Consider the following 20,955-nt stretch of genomic DNA (forward strand, 5'->3'; position numbering starts at 1 on the left):
TTTCCCTAATGGTATCTGAGAGTTCACTTCTCAAAATATGCTTTTTTCAATTAATAAAAAAAATTTTTTTTCTTTTCTTATCTTCCTCACACCCCTCTCTCCAATCAGGCAGAAAAAAAGAAAGACAAATTTAAAATGATAGCAAATATGCATAGTCAGCAAAAAAAGAGTTTCATATTAGGCAAGAATTTGCTTTTCATAATTTTTACAAGGTTAAACACGTGACTATGAGATTGTCATAATTACATGGTGCTTCTTACACAGGAACTAAATTTAGTGCTGTCTTTCATTACTTTGGCAGTCTTCTCTTAGGGTTTCTTACCCAAAAGTGGATAAATAAGAATGAATATCTTTTGTTGCTTCTCTTAAATCAGGTGATGCAGGCCCAGTGTGTTAAGACAGAAACAGAGTTTTATCGACGAAGCCAGAGTGAAATAGTAGATGGTGAAGGCCACACCATGGGGGCCCTTTATTGGCAGTTGAATGACATCTGGCAGGCCCCTTCCTGGTCTTCTCTAGGTGAGTCTCACAGTTGATACCATTATAAGAAATCTTGTGCCTATATGAATGTGATAAAAATGATATAGAAGAGGTGAGATGGAGACTCTCATTGCCTTTCACCTGCACTACTGCAGTAGCCTCCTCATTTGTTACCTTGCCTCCTGATTCTATTTTTTCCAATTTGTCTTCTGCATGGCTAACAGATTGATGTCCTTAAAGGATAAGTCTGGCTGTTTTTAGCAAGAAGCTTCAGTAGACTCTTCTCAGCAACACAGTCATCCAAGACAAGTACAAAGGCTTCTCAGAGGAAAATTCTGTTCATATTCAGATAAAAAACTGATAGACTCTGAATGCAAATCGAAGCATACCTTTTTCACTTACATTATCCTTTTTCATGTTTTTTTTCCTTTTGATCTTTTTCTCTTTTCACAACTGTGACTAGAATGGAAATATCTTTTACATGATAGCCTATATTAAATTGCCTACTATTTTTGGAAGAGGGGATGGTTAGAATGGAGAAAAATTTGGAACTCAAAAATCTTGTAAAAATGAATGTTAAAAATTGTCTTGACATATAATTGGAGGAAAAAAATACTATTTTTTTTTTTAAAAAAGGATGGTTCTTTAAATAAAGACTCCTCCTCTGGCTCTCTCCTAGCCCTGGATTATCATAATGATCTCTTTTAAGACACATAAATAGGAATTTATTGAAATTAAAGTTTTCAACAACAAAAACAATAGCAACTATATAATTTTTAAAATTATAAGATTGCACATTTACACAAAATACTTTCTAGTACATTTGGCGGAATAATTTTATTCTTCTGTAGCCTTTTTACCATGAAAACCTCTTGCAATTATACCTCTCAATATACCACTATCAAGAAAAATATAATTCAGATTTATCTTTGAGAGGACAGCAGGTTCCCCGACCTGACTTTGCAAAAAAAAAAAAAAAAAAAAAAAGGAGGGAAAAGTAGGTTTGGAGAAATTATTAAATACAGATAGAGAACTATCTAAGAGATCTTTCTCTGTCTTTCTCACTACTTTCTCTGAATCAATTTAAACATAAAGGAAGAAAAGTAAGAAATCAAAGACTAAATAAAATGACAAGCCTATTATTAAATAGCTTAATTTTTAAATTATTTTATTCCATTGGGGAAAGAACTTGAAAAGAATATGTTTTACAAGCAAATTTACTTTAATTGGCTTTACATTTCCTTAAAATATCACATTCTACCATGAAATTATATATATTAACATTGATTGTATAGCATTATTTACTTGTTTTTATATTTGATCATTTATAAAACTTAACAGATTCTTGAAAATATCCCAAACCTTCCTGGTGGCAAATTTCTGTAAGACAAACTGGGGAAAATAATGAAAGGCCATCCATGAATTTGTGGAATCAAATATTGAATTAATTAGGAAACTTACCAAAACTTAGGGGTCATAAATTGTCACTTCATTCAAGAAAAGAGTGCTGAAAGAAGGTTGCTAATGCCAATTTACTGCATTAAAAGATAGTATTTTGTCTTATCAAGTTTCTTTCATTATTCATCATCTTTAGAACAAGTTTGGTTTAAGTACTCAACTATATCAACCCTCTTCCAATCTTGTGGAAGTTTCTTTTTGTCATCTGTTTTGTCTCCTAACTTCCATTCTGGATGTTTGAAAGCTTTTTTTTTTTTTTTTTTTTTTTTTTTTTAACCTCAGGGAAGAGTTGTAGTAGGTGTTTCTATTGAGATAATACTGTTTGTTGATGGGTCTACATCAACTGGTCTTTATTATCTTTGTCAAATTCAGACTCTGTGTATGTTAGTGTATGTGTGTATGTGTGTGTGTGTGTGTGTGTGTGTGTGAGAGAGAGAGAGAGAGAGAGAGAGAGAGAGAGAGAGAGAGAGAGAGATTAACCTTTTCAAGATTAAGTCCAATTTTTTGTAGTAGCTTAGCAACTTTGCAGCTGACGTACTGGTGGAGGAAAAAAAGCATCTATAGACTCATGGTAGTTCATACCTGACTATAATCATGTTCCTACATGCTTTCATAATCTTATTAAAGGGATTTAAAAAATATTCATATATGTTATTGGAATTTATGGATATGTTTCTTTCAAAAAAAAATCACTACTTTAATCCCATATTGAAAGAAAAAATTTAGTTATTTGAAGTGCTTATCTTCTTCATTAATAGAACATAGTAATTCTAGCTCCATCTCTTGGTCCTCACCGGGATTCATCCCTCTTGCAGTGAGGTCCTCCTCCCTTTGGAAGTTGTAGATTTGGAGAGAGGAAGAAGCAGTTGTGCTGGTCACAGGGGACTTACTCTGTGACTTGATCCCTGGCCTTATTTCAGTCACCTCACCTCCTTTCCTCTCAATATCTTATTCTTCTAATTGATATTCTGCTGCTTCCTTCCCTGTTCTAACCTTTACATAGTGATTTTTTCATAAAGCTTAGATCTGACCAACATCCCCCTATTACCTCTAGGATCAAATAGAAACTCCTCACTTTGGCATTTGAATCTCTTCACAACATGACCCCTTCTTATCTTCGAAGTCTTTTTACACATTATTTTCTTCCATGTTACCTCCCTCCACAAACTTTGCACTCCAATCAGATTGGTACATCATGTTTCCTGACATACGGTGCCTGCCTTATGTTCTGTCTCCATACTCTTGTATACTCTTTCCCATACCTGAATTTCTTCCACAATTCAGCTCTTACTTTCTTTTATGACCCAATTCATACCTTTCCTTTTCTCAACTTTCCTTGAGATGATCCTCTTCCTTATTACTTACGTTACAGTAGTATTCTATTTTATATATACTATAATTTGTTTAGCCATTTGCCAATTGATTAGTATCCCTTTATTTTCTAATTCTTTTTTACTATCATAAAAAGATACGTTTAAATATTTTTGAACATGAGTTTTTTTGCCTCATTCTTTGTATTCTTTAGGGAACATGTCCAGTAGTGATATTGCTGGGTCATAGAATATACACAGTTTAATAAATTTGGGGGCATAGTTCCAATTAGCTGTACCAATTTACAGCACCACCAAAGTGGGGCTGTTTTTCCAAAGCTTTTCCACATTTGTCATGTTCCTTTTTAGCCAGGTTATAATCACCACTCTCCTCAAACTATCTTCACTTTGTGTGTGTTTATATTTCTTTGTGTTTGTGTTGTTACTATTTACTTCTTGAAGGCAAAGACAGTTTGATTTTTGTCTTTATCTTTAGTACTCTGCAGAATGCATAGCATAAAGTAGGTGCACAATAGATCCTTGTTTAATTGTGGTAAGTAGGAATTCGGAAATACTTTCTTTGAAGGAGGAAGAGGCAGGGGAGAGACATTATCATCCAGTTCATGAGATATCCCAAGAAGAAATGACTGGGTGATGATGAGTTGAAATATTATCAGTGGCCTACAACTTGAGGCCTTCTGTTCTCATGTTTATGTGTCCCTCGTGCTTAACAGAGTGCCTGGCAAATAGTAAATACTTTAATAAATGCTTTTTGACTGACTGATCCCCACTTCCATGTTGGGGAGGGATTGAGGGGAATCACTGGTCCCAAGGGGAGATATTTTCTTGGTATCTCAAATTAGAATTCTGAATTTTCTTTCTAATACTTCTTTGTCCAGAATTGTCTTTACAGGAAGGAAAGGTGATTGAAAACTTTGTTACTCCTTGTGTAATCTTCCATTTCTGGGCCTCATTTCAGCTTGTATGATCTCCATGATCCCTTCCAGAGTCTCAATTGCATAATCCCATTGGTATAGAATTGTAATTCTGGCATTAAGTGAATTAAATATCAGCCTGGGAATATAACCATCACATGGACAATCAATTGCCATCAGAAATTGTATTATAAGTTCTAAAGATGTAACTTACAAACAATCTTCAGTTAAGTGGAATATTGATTCTACTTCTAATTTAGTACCATGTAAAAAATATAATGAAAATCTAAAAAAATCTTCCTTTTGCTTTGAGCTTCTCATTTATGTTGCTTCTCATTTGTTTGAGCAGATCCCCTAGGGCTTTTTGCAATCCCTTTTTTCTTACTCCTTTCTCTTTCTTTCTTTCTTTTTTTTTTTTTTCAGAATATGGAGGCAAATGGAAAATGCTTCATTACTTTGCTCAGCATTTTTTTTCCCCTCTGTTGCCAGTTGGCTTTGAAGATGATGGCATATTTTATATCTATGGTGTTTCAGACCTCCACTTGGACTACATGATGACACTTACAGTGAGTTCCTTAGTTTCTTGGTTAGAGAAGGCAGAAAGACAGAAGGAACAAGAAGTAAATGTCTGTTTTTGTTGACTTAGAACCTTGTCCAGTTTATGTTCTAACAAAAGATGTTCAGAGGCTTTTTTCAGTAGTGTTTTGGTTCAGCCAGAGAGTGGAGAAGCAAATGGTAAAGCACTACAGTTTCTTTGCCAAGAAAATCCCAAATGGGATCACAAAGAGTTGGAAACAAACAGCAACAATGGCAGTGTCTGAAATACCTCTTTTGATTATCTATATTTCTTGCACTGATGGGATGGAAGAATTGAACTTTAATTTTTATTCCTTTTTTTTAAAATTCTAAAGCTCAATGTGAGAAAAAAATCAAAATAGGAAGGAATACATACCCACATTTTTGAGTGAAACTTAATTGGTACAAATGTTAAAATCTTACACTTGGATCCAAAAAAATTAAATTTATTTGTATGAGATTAAGAGGGTATGTAGTTAGATGTCAGTTCGTCTAAGAAAAATCTAAGGTTTTTAATGGTCTTGGTATGATATGATATAGCAGTCAAGAAATTGAATTTATTTCTAAGCCACAATAAGAACAGTGTATTGTCTGGCATTAGGCAGGTGAGGTGCATCAGATTATATTGAGTTCAGCTGTGGGCACTACATTTTAGGAAAGACATTTAGCAGCTGCAAAGTGGATCCAGAGAACAGGAATAAAGTAAAGAATTTTGAGTTCATCTGTGGGAGGATCCAAAGAAGGAAGTGGAAAAGATATATATTTTTTATTATTATTATAGCTTTATTTACAAAGCATATGCATGGGTAATTTTTCAACACTGACCCTTGCAAAACCTTCTGTTTCAATTTTTCCCCTCCTTCCCCCCACCCCCTCCCCTAGATGGCAGATAGTCCAATACATGTTAAATATGTTAAAGTATATGTTAAATACAATATTTGTATACATATTTTCATACAGTTATCTTGCTGCACAAGAAAAATCGGAGCTAGAAGTGAAAAAAAAACTTGATAGGGAAAACAAAAATGCAAGCAAACAACAGAAAGAGTGGAAATGCTATGTTGTGGCCTACACTCATTTCCCATAGTTCTCTCTCTGGGTGTAGCTGATTCTTTTCATTACTGAACAGCTAAAACTGGTTTGAATCATCTCATTGTTGAAGAGAGCCATGCCCATCAGATTTGATTATCATATATTATTGTTGTTGAAGTGTATAGTGATCTCCTGGTTCTGCTCATTTCATTTAACATCAGTTCATGTAAGTCTCTCCAGGCCGCTCTGAAATCATCCTGCTGGTCATTTCTTACAGAACAATAATATTCCATATCATTCATGTATCACAATTTGTTCAGCCATTCTCCAATTGATGGGCATCCATTCAGTTTCCAGTTTTTAGCCACTACAAAAAGGATTGCCACAAACATTTTTGCATAAGACTCCCTTTCCCTTTGAAAAGATAATTCTTAGAGAAGGAATTGTAGCTGCTTTCAAATATTATCACATGGAGTAATATCAATATTAAACACATATGCACCAAGTGGCGTAGCATCTAAATTCTTAAAAGAGAAATTAAGAGAGCTGCAAGAAGAAATGGACAGCAAAACTATAATAGTGGGAGATCTCAACCTTGCACTCTCAGAATTAGGTAAATCAAATCGCAAAATAAATAAGAAAGAAGTCAAAGAGGTAAATAGAATACTAGAAAAGTTAGATATGATAGATCTCTGGAGAAAACGAAATGGAGACAGAAAGGAGTACACTTTCTTTTCAGCAGTTCATGGAACCTATACAAAAATAGACCATGTATTAGGACATAGAAACCTCAAACTCAAATGCAGTAAGGCAGAAATAGTAAATGCATCCTTTTCAGACCACAATGCAATAAAAGTTACACTCAACAAAAAGCCAAGAGAAAGTAGACCAAAAAATAATTGGAAATTAAATAATCTCATACTAAAGAATGATTGGGTGAAACAGCAAATCATAGACATAATTAATAACTTCACCTAAGAAAAAGACAATAATGAGACATCATACCAAAATGTGTGGGATGCAGCCAAAGTGGTAATAAGGGGAAATTTCATATCTCTAGAGGCCTACTTGCATAAAATAGAGAAAGAGAAGGTCAACAAGTTGGGCTTGCAACTAAAAATGCTAGAAAAGGAACAAATTAAAAACTCCCAGTCAAACACTAAACTTGAAATTCTAAAAATAAAAGGAGAGATCAATAAAATTGAAAGTAAAAAAAAAAAACTATTGAATTAATAAAACTAAGAGTTGGTTCTATGAAAAAACCAACAAAATAGACAAACCCTTAATAAATCTGATTTAAAAAAGGAAAGAGGAAAATCAAATTGTTAGTGTTAAAAATGAAAAGGGAGAACTTGCCACTAATGAAGAGGAAGTTAGAGCAATAATTAGCAATTACTTTGCCCAACTTTATGGCAATAAATTCAACAACTTAAATGAAATGGAAGAATACCTTCAAAAATATAGCTTGCCCAGATTAACAGAGGAAGAAGTAAATATCCTAAACAGTCCCATCTTAGAAAAAGAAATAGAACAAGCTATTAACCAACTCCCTAAGAAAAAATTCCCAAGACCAGATGGATTTACATGTGAATTCTACCAAACATTTAAAGAACAATTAACTCCAATGCTATGTAAACTATTTGAACAAATAGGGATTGAAGGAGTCCTACCAAACTCCTTTTACAACACAGACATGGTACTGATACCTAAATCAGGTAGGCTGAAAACAGAGAAAGAAAATTATAGACCAATCTCCCTAATGAATATTGATGCTAAAATCTTAAATTTAATATTAGCAAAAAGATTACAAATATTATCACATGGAAACAAGACCAGACTTAATCTGTTTGACCTCTAAAGGAAGAACCAGAAACAATGGGTGACAGAGGCAGACTTAGGCAAGATTTCCTAACACATGAGAGCAGGCATTCTTCGCTCGGAATTTACAGGAATTTAAAAAAAAAAAAAAACTTTGATAATTGCATTTTATTATAACTAGTATAATCATATATATTTTTTAAAATTTCAAAACATAATTCTGAAAAGGGATCCATAGGTGTCACCAGACTGCCCAAGGGATCCAAGAAATCATAAAAGGGAAGAAATAAGAGAATAGACATTTTTATATAAGATCTACTCTGTGCCAGGTATTTTTTTTCTTTTACAAATATCTTCTTGTAAAACCCTTGCAAGACAGCTGTTTTTTTTCCTGTTTTATACTTGAGAAAACAGGAAGACAAAAATCAATGTCTTGTCCAGGGTCACACAACTAGTAGCATTAGGAAAATGAACTGTCTTGATTCTAATCATTGAAATGATTAATACTCCAGAGGACCACTGATGAAGGATGCTTCCCACTTTAAGATAGAAAAGAAATATCACAGAGCCATCTTTGTCTGGGGGCTGTTTGCCTCAATTTTCCATTCACTGGAGGTCTTCAAGCAAGAGTTGGAAATTGTTAGATAAATGCTAGATAGAATTTTGTTTATGTACAGGCTGAACTAGAGGGCCCTGGGATCTCTTCTAACGCTCACCTTCTAGTTATTTACCCTTGTGTGTTTTTTACCTTTGCCAAACTGAATCCGTGGACATTTGAGGCAGATCTATCTCACTCCCTACCACACAGTAGGAAAATCCCTACCCTGACATCTTAGAGCATTTTCTTCTCTAAGTTTATTCTCTACCCCCTAGATTATATGCAAATTTATTCAAGATATTTTCATAAACAGTTATGATAATTCAGGCAATACATGAGTTTCCATTGGCAACCAAATAAAAGAGCTTTCAAACTCTCTTCCTCAGTATATAAACTACCCAAAACAAAGTATCTATAAACCCAATTGTTGGAATCCTTACAAAGTATTAACTCATTAGAGTTGATAGAGACAATAATTATCTAATTTAGCGTGGTTCAGTATGATAGATCTGATCCTATGAGGAGATGTTATGGGCCAGAAGAAATAAGGTACTAAGTGGAACTGATAGAAACAATGCTTGTATTCAAACCTTTAGAGAACTCATATAAGCAAGAGCTCTTGCAGTTGTCCTTTGACTCTGCTTTCTTCAGCCTCCAGCCAGCACAAAGGTGGAAGGAAGATGGAATGAATCTCTTGATTCTTTGCCTGGGGCTGGGCAGCTTTCTAGAGAGCTTTTCAGATCAGCCTTGGTCTCTGTGGGGGAAGTGCAGGAGGCCAGCCACCATGGTGAAAGTTGGAATGAATCTGACTCTACTTCTGAGAGTGGGCCTGTGGGCTTCCTCTCAGAGTCCTCCTGTGTCTGTCCCAGAGTGCTCTCTGGCTCTAAGAGCTTCTTGCTTATATGAGCTCTCTAAAGGTGTGAACACAAGCATTATTGTCTATCAGTTCTACTTAGTACCTTGTTTCTTCTGGCCCATAACATCTTCATGTAAGATCAGATCAATCATACTGAACCATGCTAAATTAGATAATTACTGTCTCTATCAATTCTATTGATTTAATAGCGTGTAAGGATTCTAACATCTCCTTCTTTCTTTTTATTTTGAACATAGGTGGTCATGACCTCCCTGACTTCTCAAGGAGGTGAGAACCCCAAAAAAGAAGGTGATCACACCTTCCCTGACTGCTCAAAAAAGAAGTGAAAACACCATAAAAAGAAGGTGGTCATGCCCTCCCTGACATCTCAGGAAGGGAGATGAAAACACCAAAGGAAATAGGAAGTCAAATCAGATTAACGGGTTTCTGAAGGGGCTCACTTGAAACAGGTACACATAAATCCATCAGTATGGGAGACATTACACATAATTACATAAAACACATAAGCACATAGCAATATAACATAGGCTAGTAGTGATGTAACAAATAACATGGATCAACATGAGAATTTATACATGTCCATAAGTCCTAGAAATAGTCCAAAAGGAATCCATTGTCCATTAGTTCATGTGCCAGGAATCCAATAATTCCTGTAAGCTCTGAAATAGTACAATAGTTTCATCAATAATTTTTCATCTCAAGGAATCCAATGATTCCTGAAGATTTTAAAAGTTCTTTTAACAGTCTCATTGTCAGCCATGCTCTTTCAGTGTCAGATATTTCTTAAATCTTCTCCTTTGTTTCCAGATTTTTCTCTTTTTCTGTTTCTCTCAGCTTGTAAGGATTCTAACGCCCAATGAAGAGGCTTCATTTTGTTTAAAAACAGGAAAAGTTTAGTGAGGGTGGACATTCATACATTGAGCATAAGTTGTTTCACTTTTTTTCACAAACCTATCATGACTTTGAAGAAAGTAAAAGAAAACTCCAGAATTTTTCATTGAAAAAAGATCACCAACATAAAAGGAACTTTGGGGAAGTCTATCTCAGAGCCATTATTGAACATCAGGTTGTTTTGGGAGGTGGGAAAGTGTTTGGAGAAGTCAAGTCAATACTAATGGCAGACAGGGAAGGAGAAGTACAAATTTTCGATTCCTGGCAAACAGACTGACAATATAAGTGTTCATACCATTGGATCTATAAGTTGTGCATATGCATCTCTCAAAAACCAGAAAGGGAAGAAATCCCTACCCATTTTAATCTCTGTGACATTTATTCCATCCTCAAAAAAACCCAAAGCTTCGTTTGCTAACAACATATTTTTTTAAGTATCAAAATATATATTTTTTTATTATTATAGCTTTTTATTGACAACATATGCCTGGGTGATTTTTCAACATTGTCCCTTGCAATCACTTCTATTTCAACTTTTCCCTTCCTTCCCTCTATCCCCTCCCCTAGATGGCAGGCAGTCTCATACATGTTAAACATATTAAAGTATATCTTAAATACAATATATGTGTACATATTTATGCAGTTCTCTTGTTTCACAAGAAAAATCAGATTTAGAAAAGTAAAAATAACCTGGGAAGAAAAACAAAAATGTAAGCAGTCCACACTAATTTCCCAGTGTTTTTTTCGCTGGGTGTAGCTGGTTCTGTTCATCACTGATCAATTGGAACTAAATTGGATCCTCTCATTGTGGAACAGAGCCATTCCATCAGAATTGATCCCATATAGTATTGTTGTTGAAGTATATAATGATCTTCTGGTGCTGCTCATTTCACTTAGCATCAGTTCATGTCTCTCCAAGCCTCTCTGTATTCATCCTGATGGTCATTTCTTATAGAATAATAATATTCCATAACATTCATATACCACAGTTTATTCAGCCATTCTCCAATTGATGGGCATCCATTCAATTTCCAGTTTCTATCCACTATGAAAAGGGCTGCCCAAACATTTTGGCACATATAGGTCCCTTTCCCTTCTTTAGTATCTCTTTGGGGTATAAGCTCAATAGTAACACTGTTGGATCAAAGGGTATGCACAGTTTGATAACTTTTTGAGCATAATTCCAAATTGCTCTCCAGAATGGTTGGATCCATTCACAACTCCACCAACAATGCATCAGTGTCCCAGTTTTCCCACATCCCCTCCAACTTTCATCATTATCTTTTCCTGTTATCTTAGCCAATCTGAGAGGTATGTAATGGTATCTCAAAGTTGTCTTAATTTGCATTTCTCTGATCAATAATGATTTAGAACCCTTTTCATATGAGTAGAAATAGTTTCATTTTCTTCATCTGAAAATTGTCTGTTCATATCCTTTGGCTATTTATCAATTGGAGAATGGTTTGATTTCTTATAAATTAGAGTCAATTCTCTATATAATTTGGAAATGATCAGAACCTTAAACTGTAAAAATGTTTTCCCAGTTTATTGCTTCCTTTCTAATATTGTCTGCATTAGTTTTGTTTGTACAAAAGCTTTTTAACTTGATGTAATCAAAATTTTCTATTTTGTGATCAATAGTGATCTTTAGTTCTTCTTTGCTCATAAATTCCTTCCTTCTCCACAAGTTTGAGAGGTAAACTATCCTATGTTCTAATTTATTTATAATCTCATTCTTTATGCCTAAATCATGAACCCATTTTGATCTTATATTGGTGTACGGTGTTAAGTGTGGGTCCATGCCTAGTTTCTGCCATACTAATTTCCAATTTTCCCAGCAGTTTTTGTCAGATAGTGAATTCTTATCCCAAAAGTTGGGGTCTTTGGGTTTGTTAAACACTAGATTGCTATAGTTATTGACTATTTTGTTCTGTGAACCTAACCTATCACTGATCACCTAAGTCTATTTCTTAGGCAATACCAAATGGTTTCTCAGTTAATGAGTACAACATTAGTGTCCAGTTCTTTGCCACAAAGAGAAGCTATATATATTTTGTTTATATTTTTTACATAAGATTGCGAATTGTTCATTATGTTGTTCTGACTTAGCACCTAGGTCAGAAGAGTGTAAGCTCTTTGAAGACAGGACTGTTTCATTTTTGTTTTTGTGTCTTTGATACCAGCACAGGATCTAGTAAATAATAAATGATTAATTGAATTGAATTGTCAAAGAACTTGTAGGCCTTATGCCTAGTGCTACCTTTGTCCAGGTCTTTACATTGTCACCTTGCAAAGTGCTAGAAATGAACTTTTTGTCTTCCTCTTCCTGTTTCAACATTTGCTCCTTATTTGGGGTTGCCCATAATAATCTGTGTTCCCTTTGAGAGGAACTTCTTTAATTCTTGATTCAATTTGAGAAGAAACATGACAGTCAAAGGTTCTGATAAAGGCCTCATTTCCAAAATATATAGAGAATTAACTCTAATTTATAAAAAATCAAGCCATTCTCCAATTGAAAAATGGTCAAAGGATATGAACAGACAATTCTCAGATGAAGAAATTGAAACTATTTCTAGTCATATGAAAAGATGCTCCAAGTCATTATTAATCAGAGAAATGCAAATTAAGACAACTCTAAGATACCACTACACACCTGTCAGATTGGCTAAGATGACAGGAAAAAATAATGATGATTGTTGGAGGGGATGTGGGAAAACTGGGACATTGATTCATTGTTGGTGGAGTTGTGAACGAATCCAACCATTTTGGAGAGTAGTTTGGAACTATGCTCAAAAAGTTATCAAACTGTGCATACCCTTTGATCCAGCAGTGTTACTACTGGGATTATATCCCAAAGAGATTATAAAGAAGGGAAAGGGACCTGTATGTGCACGAATGTTTGTGGCAGCCCTTTTTGTAGTGGCTAGAAACTGGAAACTGAATGGATGTCCATCAGTTGGAGAATGGCTGAATAAATTGTGGTATATGAAAATTATGGAATATTACTGTTCTGTAAGAAATGACCAACAGGATGATTTCAGAAAGGCCTGGAGAGACTTACACGAACTGATGCTGAGTGAAATGAGCAGGACCAGGAGATCATTATATACTTCAACAACAATACTATATGATGACCAGTTCTGATGGACCAGGCCATCCTCAGCAACGAGATCAACCAAATCATTTCTAATGGAGCAGTAATGAACTGAACTAGCTATGCCCAGAAAAAGAACTCTGGGAGATGACTAAAAACCATTACATTGAATTCCCAATCCCTATATTTATGCACACCTGCATTTTTGATTTCCTTCACAAGCTAATTGTACAATATTTCAGAGTCTGATTCTTTTTGTACAGCAAAATAACGTTTTGGTCATGTATACTTATTGTGTATCTAATTTATATTTTAATATATTTAACATCTACTGGTCATCCTGCCATCTAGGGGAGGGGGTGGGGGGGGTAAGAGGTGAAAAATTGGAACAAGAGGTTTGGCAATTGTTAATGCTGTAAAGTTACCCATGTATATATCCTGTAAATAAAAGGCTATTAAATAAAAAAAAAAAAAAGAAGAAACATGAGTAGCACAGTCTAAGCCCATACATGTAATGGTTCAAAATTTCCAACTCTGATCTCTTCCCCAGATTTTCTTTGACTAGTCTCTTCAGTATTCCAGGGGTTCCTTATAGAGTCTGTTTACCCTGACTTCACACTTTGTGTCATTTGTCATTTGACTTAGCATATTACCCATTTCCTGATGAAGAAATGGTGACTTCAAGGCATAGATTGAGACATAATTTTTTTTTTGACATGGCCAATGAAACAATTTGCTTTGCTTAACCATACATATATGTACAAGGGTTTTTTTCCCCCTCAGTGGAAGTGGGGAGAATGGAAGAAGTTGGAGGGAGAGAATGAGTATCTTAAAAATGAAAAACAATTATTTAACATATTCAGTAACCTCAAGGGAACAAGAGTCATTCCTTAACAGTTTGTTCCAAATTAGATGGGGGATAGCTGAATGGATGGAGAAGATGGAGAGGGAAGTTCTTGCTATTTCAGCTTTGGGTCTGGGATAATCATCATTAACTTTCAGTTATTTCAGGTCTGATTTTCCAGTCTGAACCTTGTCCAAGCTCTTTGTCATCTTGTTCTTTTGTCTTGCTCCTTGCTTTTTGGACATTTCATCAGTTGCAGAAGAGAGGAGCAAGGGAAAAGCAGCATCAGTCTCTTTTCTGCTTTAATAGCTCTGGCCCACTATCAGGCTGGAGAAGAAGTTAAAACTTGTAGCTAAAACAAAGGCAGTTTGTTTCATCTGCCTAAGTAATTCTTGTGTCTCTTTTAACATGGATAATTGGCAGTTTACAGTATTGTAAAAGTCAGTGAGAAGAGGCTATTGAGTATGAGCAATTGCTCTGGGTTCCTGCCCTTTTAGCAAGAGTGCTATGGTCTTTGGGGCCATAACTACCAACTCAGCTGCTTATTGGTACAGCACCTTTGCTGGGTCTTTTTATTTGGTGGAGTTGTGGTTTTCTTCAGCAGACCTGTCCTCATTACTCTCTTAGTTTAGAGATGTATTGGTGGTGTGATTAACTTTCATTATATCCTGAGTTTTCCTTCATCTCTTGAATAGCTAAAGTGTTCCACAGGGCAAGACATAGATGCTATCAGGAGTCCAATTTATTTTAAATATTAAATGTAGTGTTCTGGCTGGTTTTCTGGAGATCTCTGGACCAGCCTTCCTTTCACTACAAGAATAGTCAGGTGTTAATTTCCAAAGTCTTTATTGTCTGCTTGCCTGGGGCTGGGTAGCTTTCTGGAGGCCCTTCAGATAGGCCTTGGTCTCAGTGGGGGAAACAGGAGGACAGGCCAGCCTGTTCCCAGGTAACACAAAACCAGCATGGGCAAAGCTAAAAGGAATCTCACAGGTATATGATGCCTTCATTTTAAAAATGAGGGAACAGGATGACAGATAAGCAAATTTATCCAGTTCCACACAAGTAGAAAATGTTAAAGACATGGTGGTGTGAGATGGAGTTAATGAATCTGCCTGGCTGAGTTTGTCTCAGCTTATATGCTCTATTCTAATTACATTATCATAGGTGTGAATCTTGTGGAACTATATTAAGTACTAAGTACTTGTACTGAACTAGAGAATTATTAATCACCATGCTAAACTAGATAACCACTGTATTATCAATTCCACTGAGTTAGCACCTTGTAAGAATCCTTGTTTCAAGTACAGATGTAATTTCTGGCCCATAACAAATGTTAAAAGAAGCAACATGGGATAATGGATGGAGAGCTGGCCGGGAGTCAGGATGTTCAAACTCATCTTTAACATTTTCTACTTGTGTGGAACTGGGTAAGTTTGCTTATCTGTTACCCTGGTCGCTCATTTTAAAAATGAAGGCATTAGATACCATGAGATTCCTTTTAGCTTTGCCCATGCTGCTTTTGTGTTACCTGGGAATTACTTAACTTCTCTATGCTCTAAGGTAACTCTCTTAAGAACCCACCATTGGTAGAGCATTTTCTTGCTCTTGGGATCTCCTTTCTCAAGGAGATTATCATTCTGTACCCTGCAAAACCAACCAGACAAAAAACCCAATAAAAATGGTATTCAGGGTCATTTTGTCCCTCTTTTTTCCTTTTTACTTAAGTGGGTCAAGGGCTGTAAAGTTGCATGTTTCTCTACTAAGAACCTTAGGAAGGTCATGACTGTATTTGTTTGACATTTGAATATATTTACATAGACCTGTTAGTTTATTTTTTGAGCAATATCACAATTCAAATTCTGCAATTGTTAACCTCATGGCAACTACTTATGGATTAAAATAAATTCAGTTTGATACCAGTTCTCATTCCAAAAATGAACCACACGGAAAGGATAAGCCCCACAGAATGAAGAGACAGGATTTGGGAGAACTCCCAGATATTTTGGTTGGATCAAAATTTGAAAAATATAGACTTAAGGGCACTGACTAGTTCTGTAGATATGTGATAATTGGAATATTTCTGAGTTATCCAACTCCATGTTATAAACTGTGTCATAAATGATGTCATGATGAGACTTTTCAACTTCCCAGTGATACCTAATATTCTTTTATATTGATGATGTAATTATGAAACATCTTTAGGTGGGGTACCAGGATAGCCTCGAATCAGAGTATGAGGCAACATGGAGCAATAATAAGATTGTTGACCTTGGTGTCAGGAAAAATTTTGGTTTTCATCCTCTCTTAGATGTGACAATAAGTAAATCTTCTGAGCCTCAGTTTCTCTTCCTGTAAAATGAGGATGATTGTGCTTACCTCACAGAGGCTGTGTAAAATTTCTTAATCTAAAGAAACTAAAGAAATGTTTTTCATTCTTATCATTTAACCTCTGGTGGTCCTAGATATGATTAATGACTGAAAGTATCTTTTTCAGGTAAGAGTTCACCAGTGGAGCTCTCTGGAACCCGTGTGCTCTCATAGAACTGAATTTTTGATGGTCAAGGCAGGACAGGCAACCCCCCTCTACAAGGAGCCGGTGATGGAACTACTGAAAAGGTGTGGCCAGTGCACAAGACAAAGCTGTGTCATCTCCTTTGACCTGACAGCTGGTAGTGAGTTCTCAAGCCCTACCAACCATCACTTCCTGTCCTCCTTGAAGGATGCTGTGGGGCTAGAGAAGGCACAGATCACTGTGAGTACCTACTATGTCAAAGCTCCTGAAATAATATTGAGGTTACCTCGGAAGAAAGTTAGCCCTTCCTCAGCCATAATGAAGGAATAGCAAGTAGGGCTACTTGTATGGTCTTCTTTGGCCCAGGGTAAAAGAAGAGAGGAAGACTAAATTTCTTGTGGGTCGATTTGAGAATAAGAAACAGGTAAGGACTGATGAAAGATGCTATTTTTGGAGAACCTGGGAATGAAGGCATGGGAACTCTTACTTTGTTTCACTGAGACAGAGATTTTCAGGGACCATTTTAGGTGAGTAGGTGGCACAGTGGATAGACAAACCTGAGTCTCAGTTTGTTCCCCGATGCTTATTAATGTGACCCTGGACAAATCATTTAACTTCTGTTTGCTTCCACTTCTTGATCTGTAAAATGGGGATAACTTTAGCATCTACCTCTTAGGACCAAGTGAGATAAGAATTGTAAAACATTTAGCACAGTGCCTGGCATATAGTAAGCTCTTTGTAAATGTTAGATATCATTATTATTATTATTATTATTAGCATAAGAGGAGGTGTCATTCTTTGGACCTCATTTTTCCTGGGAGAAAAGGCATGTAAGAGACATTACACCTTGTGATGTCTTCCCTCAGAAAGTGGGATAGTAGGGAATTGGGATAAGCCCCTATAAAAAAGGGGCATATCAAAGTTTCTAGTATTATAGGAAAGGGAACTTACTACTACGTAGAGTGGAGAGTGCTTTCCTAAATGAAGGATTACTCAGGAAGATAGGCATTAGAGCTCATCTGTATATGTGACAAGAGAATAAATGTTTTTGGTTGATTCCAATTTATCAGTTATGTACATATAGAGGGGATAGGTGGGGTATGCTTGTTGTTTTCCCTAATTTTTTATTTCAATAGTGGCTTAATCATAAAACTATTAAAATTTCCTACAAGGCAAAGATGGGATGATTTTGCATTTTAAATATCTCAATGACAGTGAAACCTTTCTGCTTATCTTGAATCAGAAAATAGTCATCTTATTACCTTGTATATAGAGGCCCATTAATTAATTGGTTGATTTTGATTGCTTTTATAGGAAATTTTATCATTCAGATTTTTCAATTGATATATATATAAATTTCTGCCATTCTCTATGCAGAGATCTTAAACTGATAATTATGGTACACAGCAAGCACTTAATAAATGTTTGATGCTTGACTTATAGGAATTAATTCTTGCTTCTTTTTGAAGGAGGAATCATTACCTTTGAAATGGACTTCATCTTTACTTACAGCTCATAATAAAGCTTATCTACCTAAAATAATCTGGCCTTTCTACATCAGAACTAAGAGATAAAGGAAAGATGGGGAGTGACATGTACTTGGATCCAATCCAAAAGGGCAAAATAAAGTCAGACAAATCTCTTCAGATCTTTGGATCCTGGGGAAATTAAACAATTTTTTTAAAACTGGTTTTGTTTTTGTCCTTTCTCATTTAGACTTATACCAACCTTTATCCTTCTCATCACTAAACTATGATGCTTATTAAATTAAGTCCTTTTAAGGGGGAGACATTTTTTGTTTTTTGTTTTTCCTAAACCCATTAATCTTTCTTCCTGTTGAGGAAAGTTAAGTAGAAAGACAAGTATTCTCCAGAGGCAACAAATGTTTTTACAGTATCATGAAGACACAGGCAAACTATGGAGCCTAGATTCTTTGTGTCTAACCCTCCCCTCTGTACTCTCAAGTCTTAAGTCTTAGAGAAGAAGAGAATACAAAACCACTAATTTGCTGTCACCCTACAGCAGGGGAGAGTGGGCTATTTGCTGAAAACACCAGCAATACCTGACAGGGAGAGAAATTCAGATGAGAGCTGATGGCTAGCTGGTAATTTTACTCAGGTGTATTCTATAGTCCATAATAGTGAAAAGCAAAATATTGGTTAATAAAGAAGTCCATTTGAGTTTTCAGTCTTCCAAAGGCTTGTTTGTTATGTGACCTTATTACAAGTCATTTAAAGTTCCCTGGTTATCTTTTCCCTAATGCAAAATACCACACATCCTGATTGTGTAATGTTGCAATAACCTGTTGGTGAAGGTTTTAAGAGTCCTTACAAATTAATTTCCATTTGAAGGATAGCCAGCTTAATTTTTTGTTTTAAGCCAAACTAGCATTTTCTTCAACCCTTAATGAATGATATCATGTGTTTCTCTCAACTGTCTGAAGCAAAAAGTACATGAATGTGTGACTAGTGATTATCTAAACGTAATTACCCAGAAATCCTTTAATTTTGACCTGTGTTGACCTGTCTTACAATAGTGATCACACCATAGGTAGGCACATGCATAGTCCAGGGTATCTCATTCTATTTATGTTCTTTTTTCCAGGCCAAGATAACCCAGCAAGGGGAAGTGTATAGTTTTGAACTCAAAACCACGGCTGTTGCTCCTTTTGTGTGGCTGGATGTAGGAAACATAGAAGGAAGATTTAGTGACAATGGTTTCCTCTTGACAGAGAGGAGGAAAACAATATTATTCTACCCTTGGAAGTCCACCAGCATTACCAAACTTGAAAAATCTCTTCACTTGATTTCATTGGCAGACATTTACTGAAGAAATTTCAGTTTTTTCAGTGACCAAAAGAAAAAAGAAAAAAAAATCAGACCCCAATATATATGCTAGAAAAACTTTTGAAAAATATAACACCCCTATTTATATTAATGGCACCAAAAAGCATGGAAATAAATGGATTTTTCTTTAATATAATTGTGATAAGAATAATACTTTCTACAGCCTTATCATATAGCCTGGACTGTTTTTTCCCCTAAGATCCTACCTCATGAAGGCACTAAAACCATCATTAATTGCCTAGCACATGGAATAGAAGAACTTTAGAACTTCCTAGTCAACAAGATACCATGACTTCCTAAGAATTCCTTGATAAAGTCAAGGAATTCCAACTATTCACCTGAGTGGGCTTCTCTCATATTTAGATCCTGGAGAGAGTAAAGAATTTTTTTAAAACTGGTTTTGTTTTTGTCCTTTCTCATTTAGACTTATAACAACCTTTTATCCTTCTCATCACTAAACTATGATGCTGATTAAATTAAGTCCTTTTAAGGGGGATAATGCAGATAATGCAGAAGCAGGAAAGTTAGGCTTAGCTGAATCCACGTGGGAGATGAAACTGTCTACTCAGTCCCTGAATATGAAGGAAGGAAGCCCCTTAGAAATCTCTAAAGACTGATTTTGGGGTTGGAGAATCTCAGCCTATGAGCTAGGAAGCACTAGGTTTCCTAGTTATAAGATTTTTTTTTTTTTTTTTTTTTGTATCAACCTTTATATTAGACCTGGCTGCACTGGAGAAAGCAAAGACTTTTTGTTACCTTACTCCTTGACGCTTGTTGAAGATTTATGACTATAAGAAATGTCAGCTTGTACACAGCCCCTGATATTCCTGGTTTTGCTTCTCTTCATCATTACTTATTCACTATTGGGGTAGTTTACTTGGAGAATCCAGGAGCTTCAATTGAAAAATAAACTGAAATAACCACTTCACATAGTATGTTGCAATTAAATTTAACGAAAAGGTAAAGTGAGGCATGTTTCTCGAAGCAAGTGTCATTGAACAGAGACATGCTATTTTGTCAACAAAAGGGTCAATGGCTATTTCAGTTTCTAGCCAAAGACCCAGGCTGAAGCTACAACTCATTTTATAAGCATAGAACCAAAAAAAAAACATACCTGTAGGTAGACGATGTCTTGGAATTGAGGACAAGATGATTGGTTATATAGCTGATGTATAGAGATGACATGATTAGTTGGAAATTTGATGAGAGGCTAGCAACAACCTCCCTCTTTCCCTCTACTGACTAAGCAGTGTTATTTATTTGAGTCTAACTGCAAGGTTTAGAGATAATAGACCAGACTTTTTAGAAAGCAAACTATATATTCTTGAAAGATAGCTTGTGTGTGAAAAAATACTAGACTAGAATCCCTTAGCCACATCCACCAAGGTTAGCTAAATTCCTTGAGGCAAAAATAGAATAGTAATTAGCTGGCCAAACCTAATTTCTAAACTTATCCTATTACCAGTGGCTGAATTCTGAACTAAGTTCAGGGGCAGAGACTTAAGACTTAAGCAACTACTGGAAAAAGCAATTAATTGTAAATGGGATCAAACAGAAATTAAATGTAAACCAAGCTCTTTCATCATATATCACAATAAGCTAGAAATGGATACACGGCCTATTTTGGAAAAGATTATACAAACAAATTAAGAGAAGAATTGTGTTGGGCCAATTTTCTGGACTT

The 20,955-nt window shown here is 35.5% G+C and overlaps 1 protein-coding gene across 1 annotated transcript in view; it reads left to right on the plus strand.

Annotated features, from left to right (window-relative positions):
* MANBA (mannosidase beta) overlaps positions 1-20,416 on the plus strand; it is a 117,650-nt gene extending 97,234 nt beyond the window's left edge. Inside the window, exons 14-17 of the mRNA XM_031942781.1 lie at positions 375-519; positions 4,607-4,749; positions 16,408-16,665; positions 19,030-20,416. Coding sequence (XP_031798641.1) covers positions 375-519; positions 4,607-4,749; positions 16,408-16,665; positions 19,030-19,254 — 771 coding nt within the window. The 3' untranslated portion in view covers positions 19,255-20,416. The remainder of the gene's footprint in view (positions 1-374; positions 520-4,606; positions 4,750-16,407; positions 16,666-19,029) is intronic.
* The last annotated feature ends 539 nt before the right edge of the window (positions 20,417-20,955 follow it).

This window comes from Sarcophilus harrisii, chromosome 6 (assembly GCF_902635505.1).
Source record: "Sarcophilus harrisii chromosome 6, mSarHar1.11, whole genome shotgun sequence".
Lineage (NCBI taxonomy): Eukaryota > Metazoa > Chordata > Mammalia > Dasyuromorphia > Dasyuridae > Sarcophilus > Sarcophilus harrisii.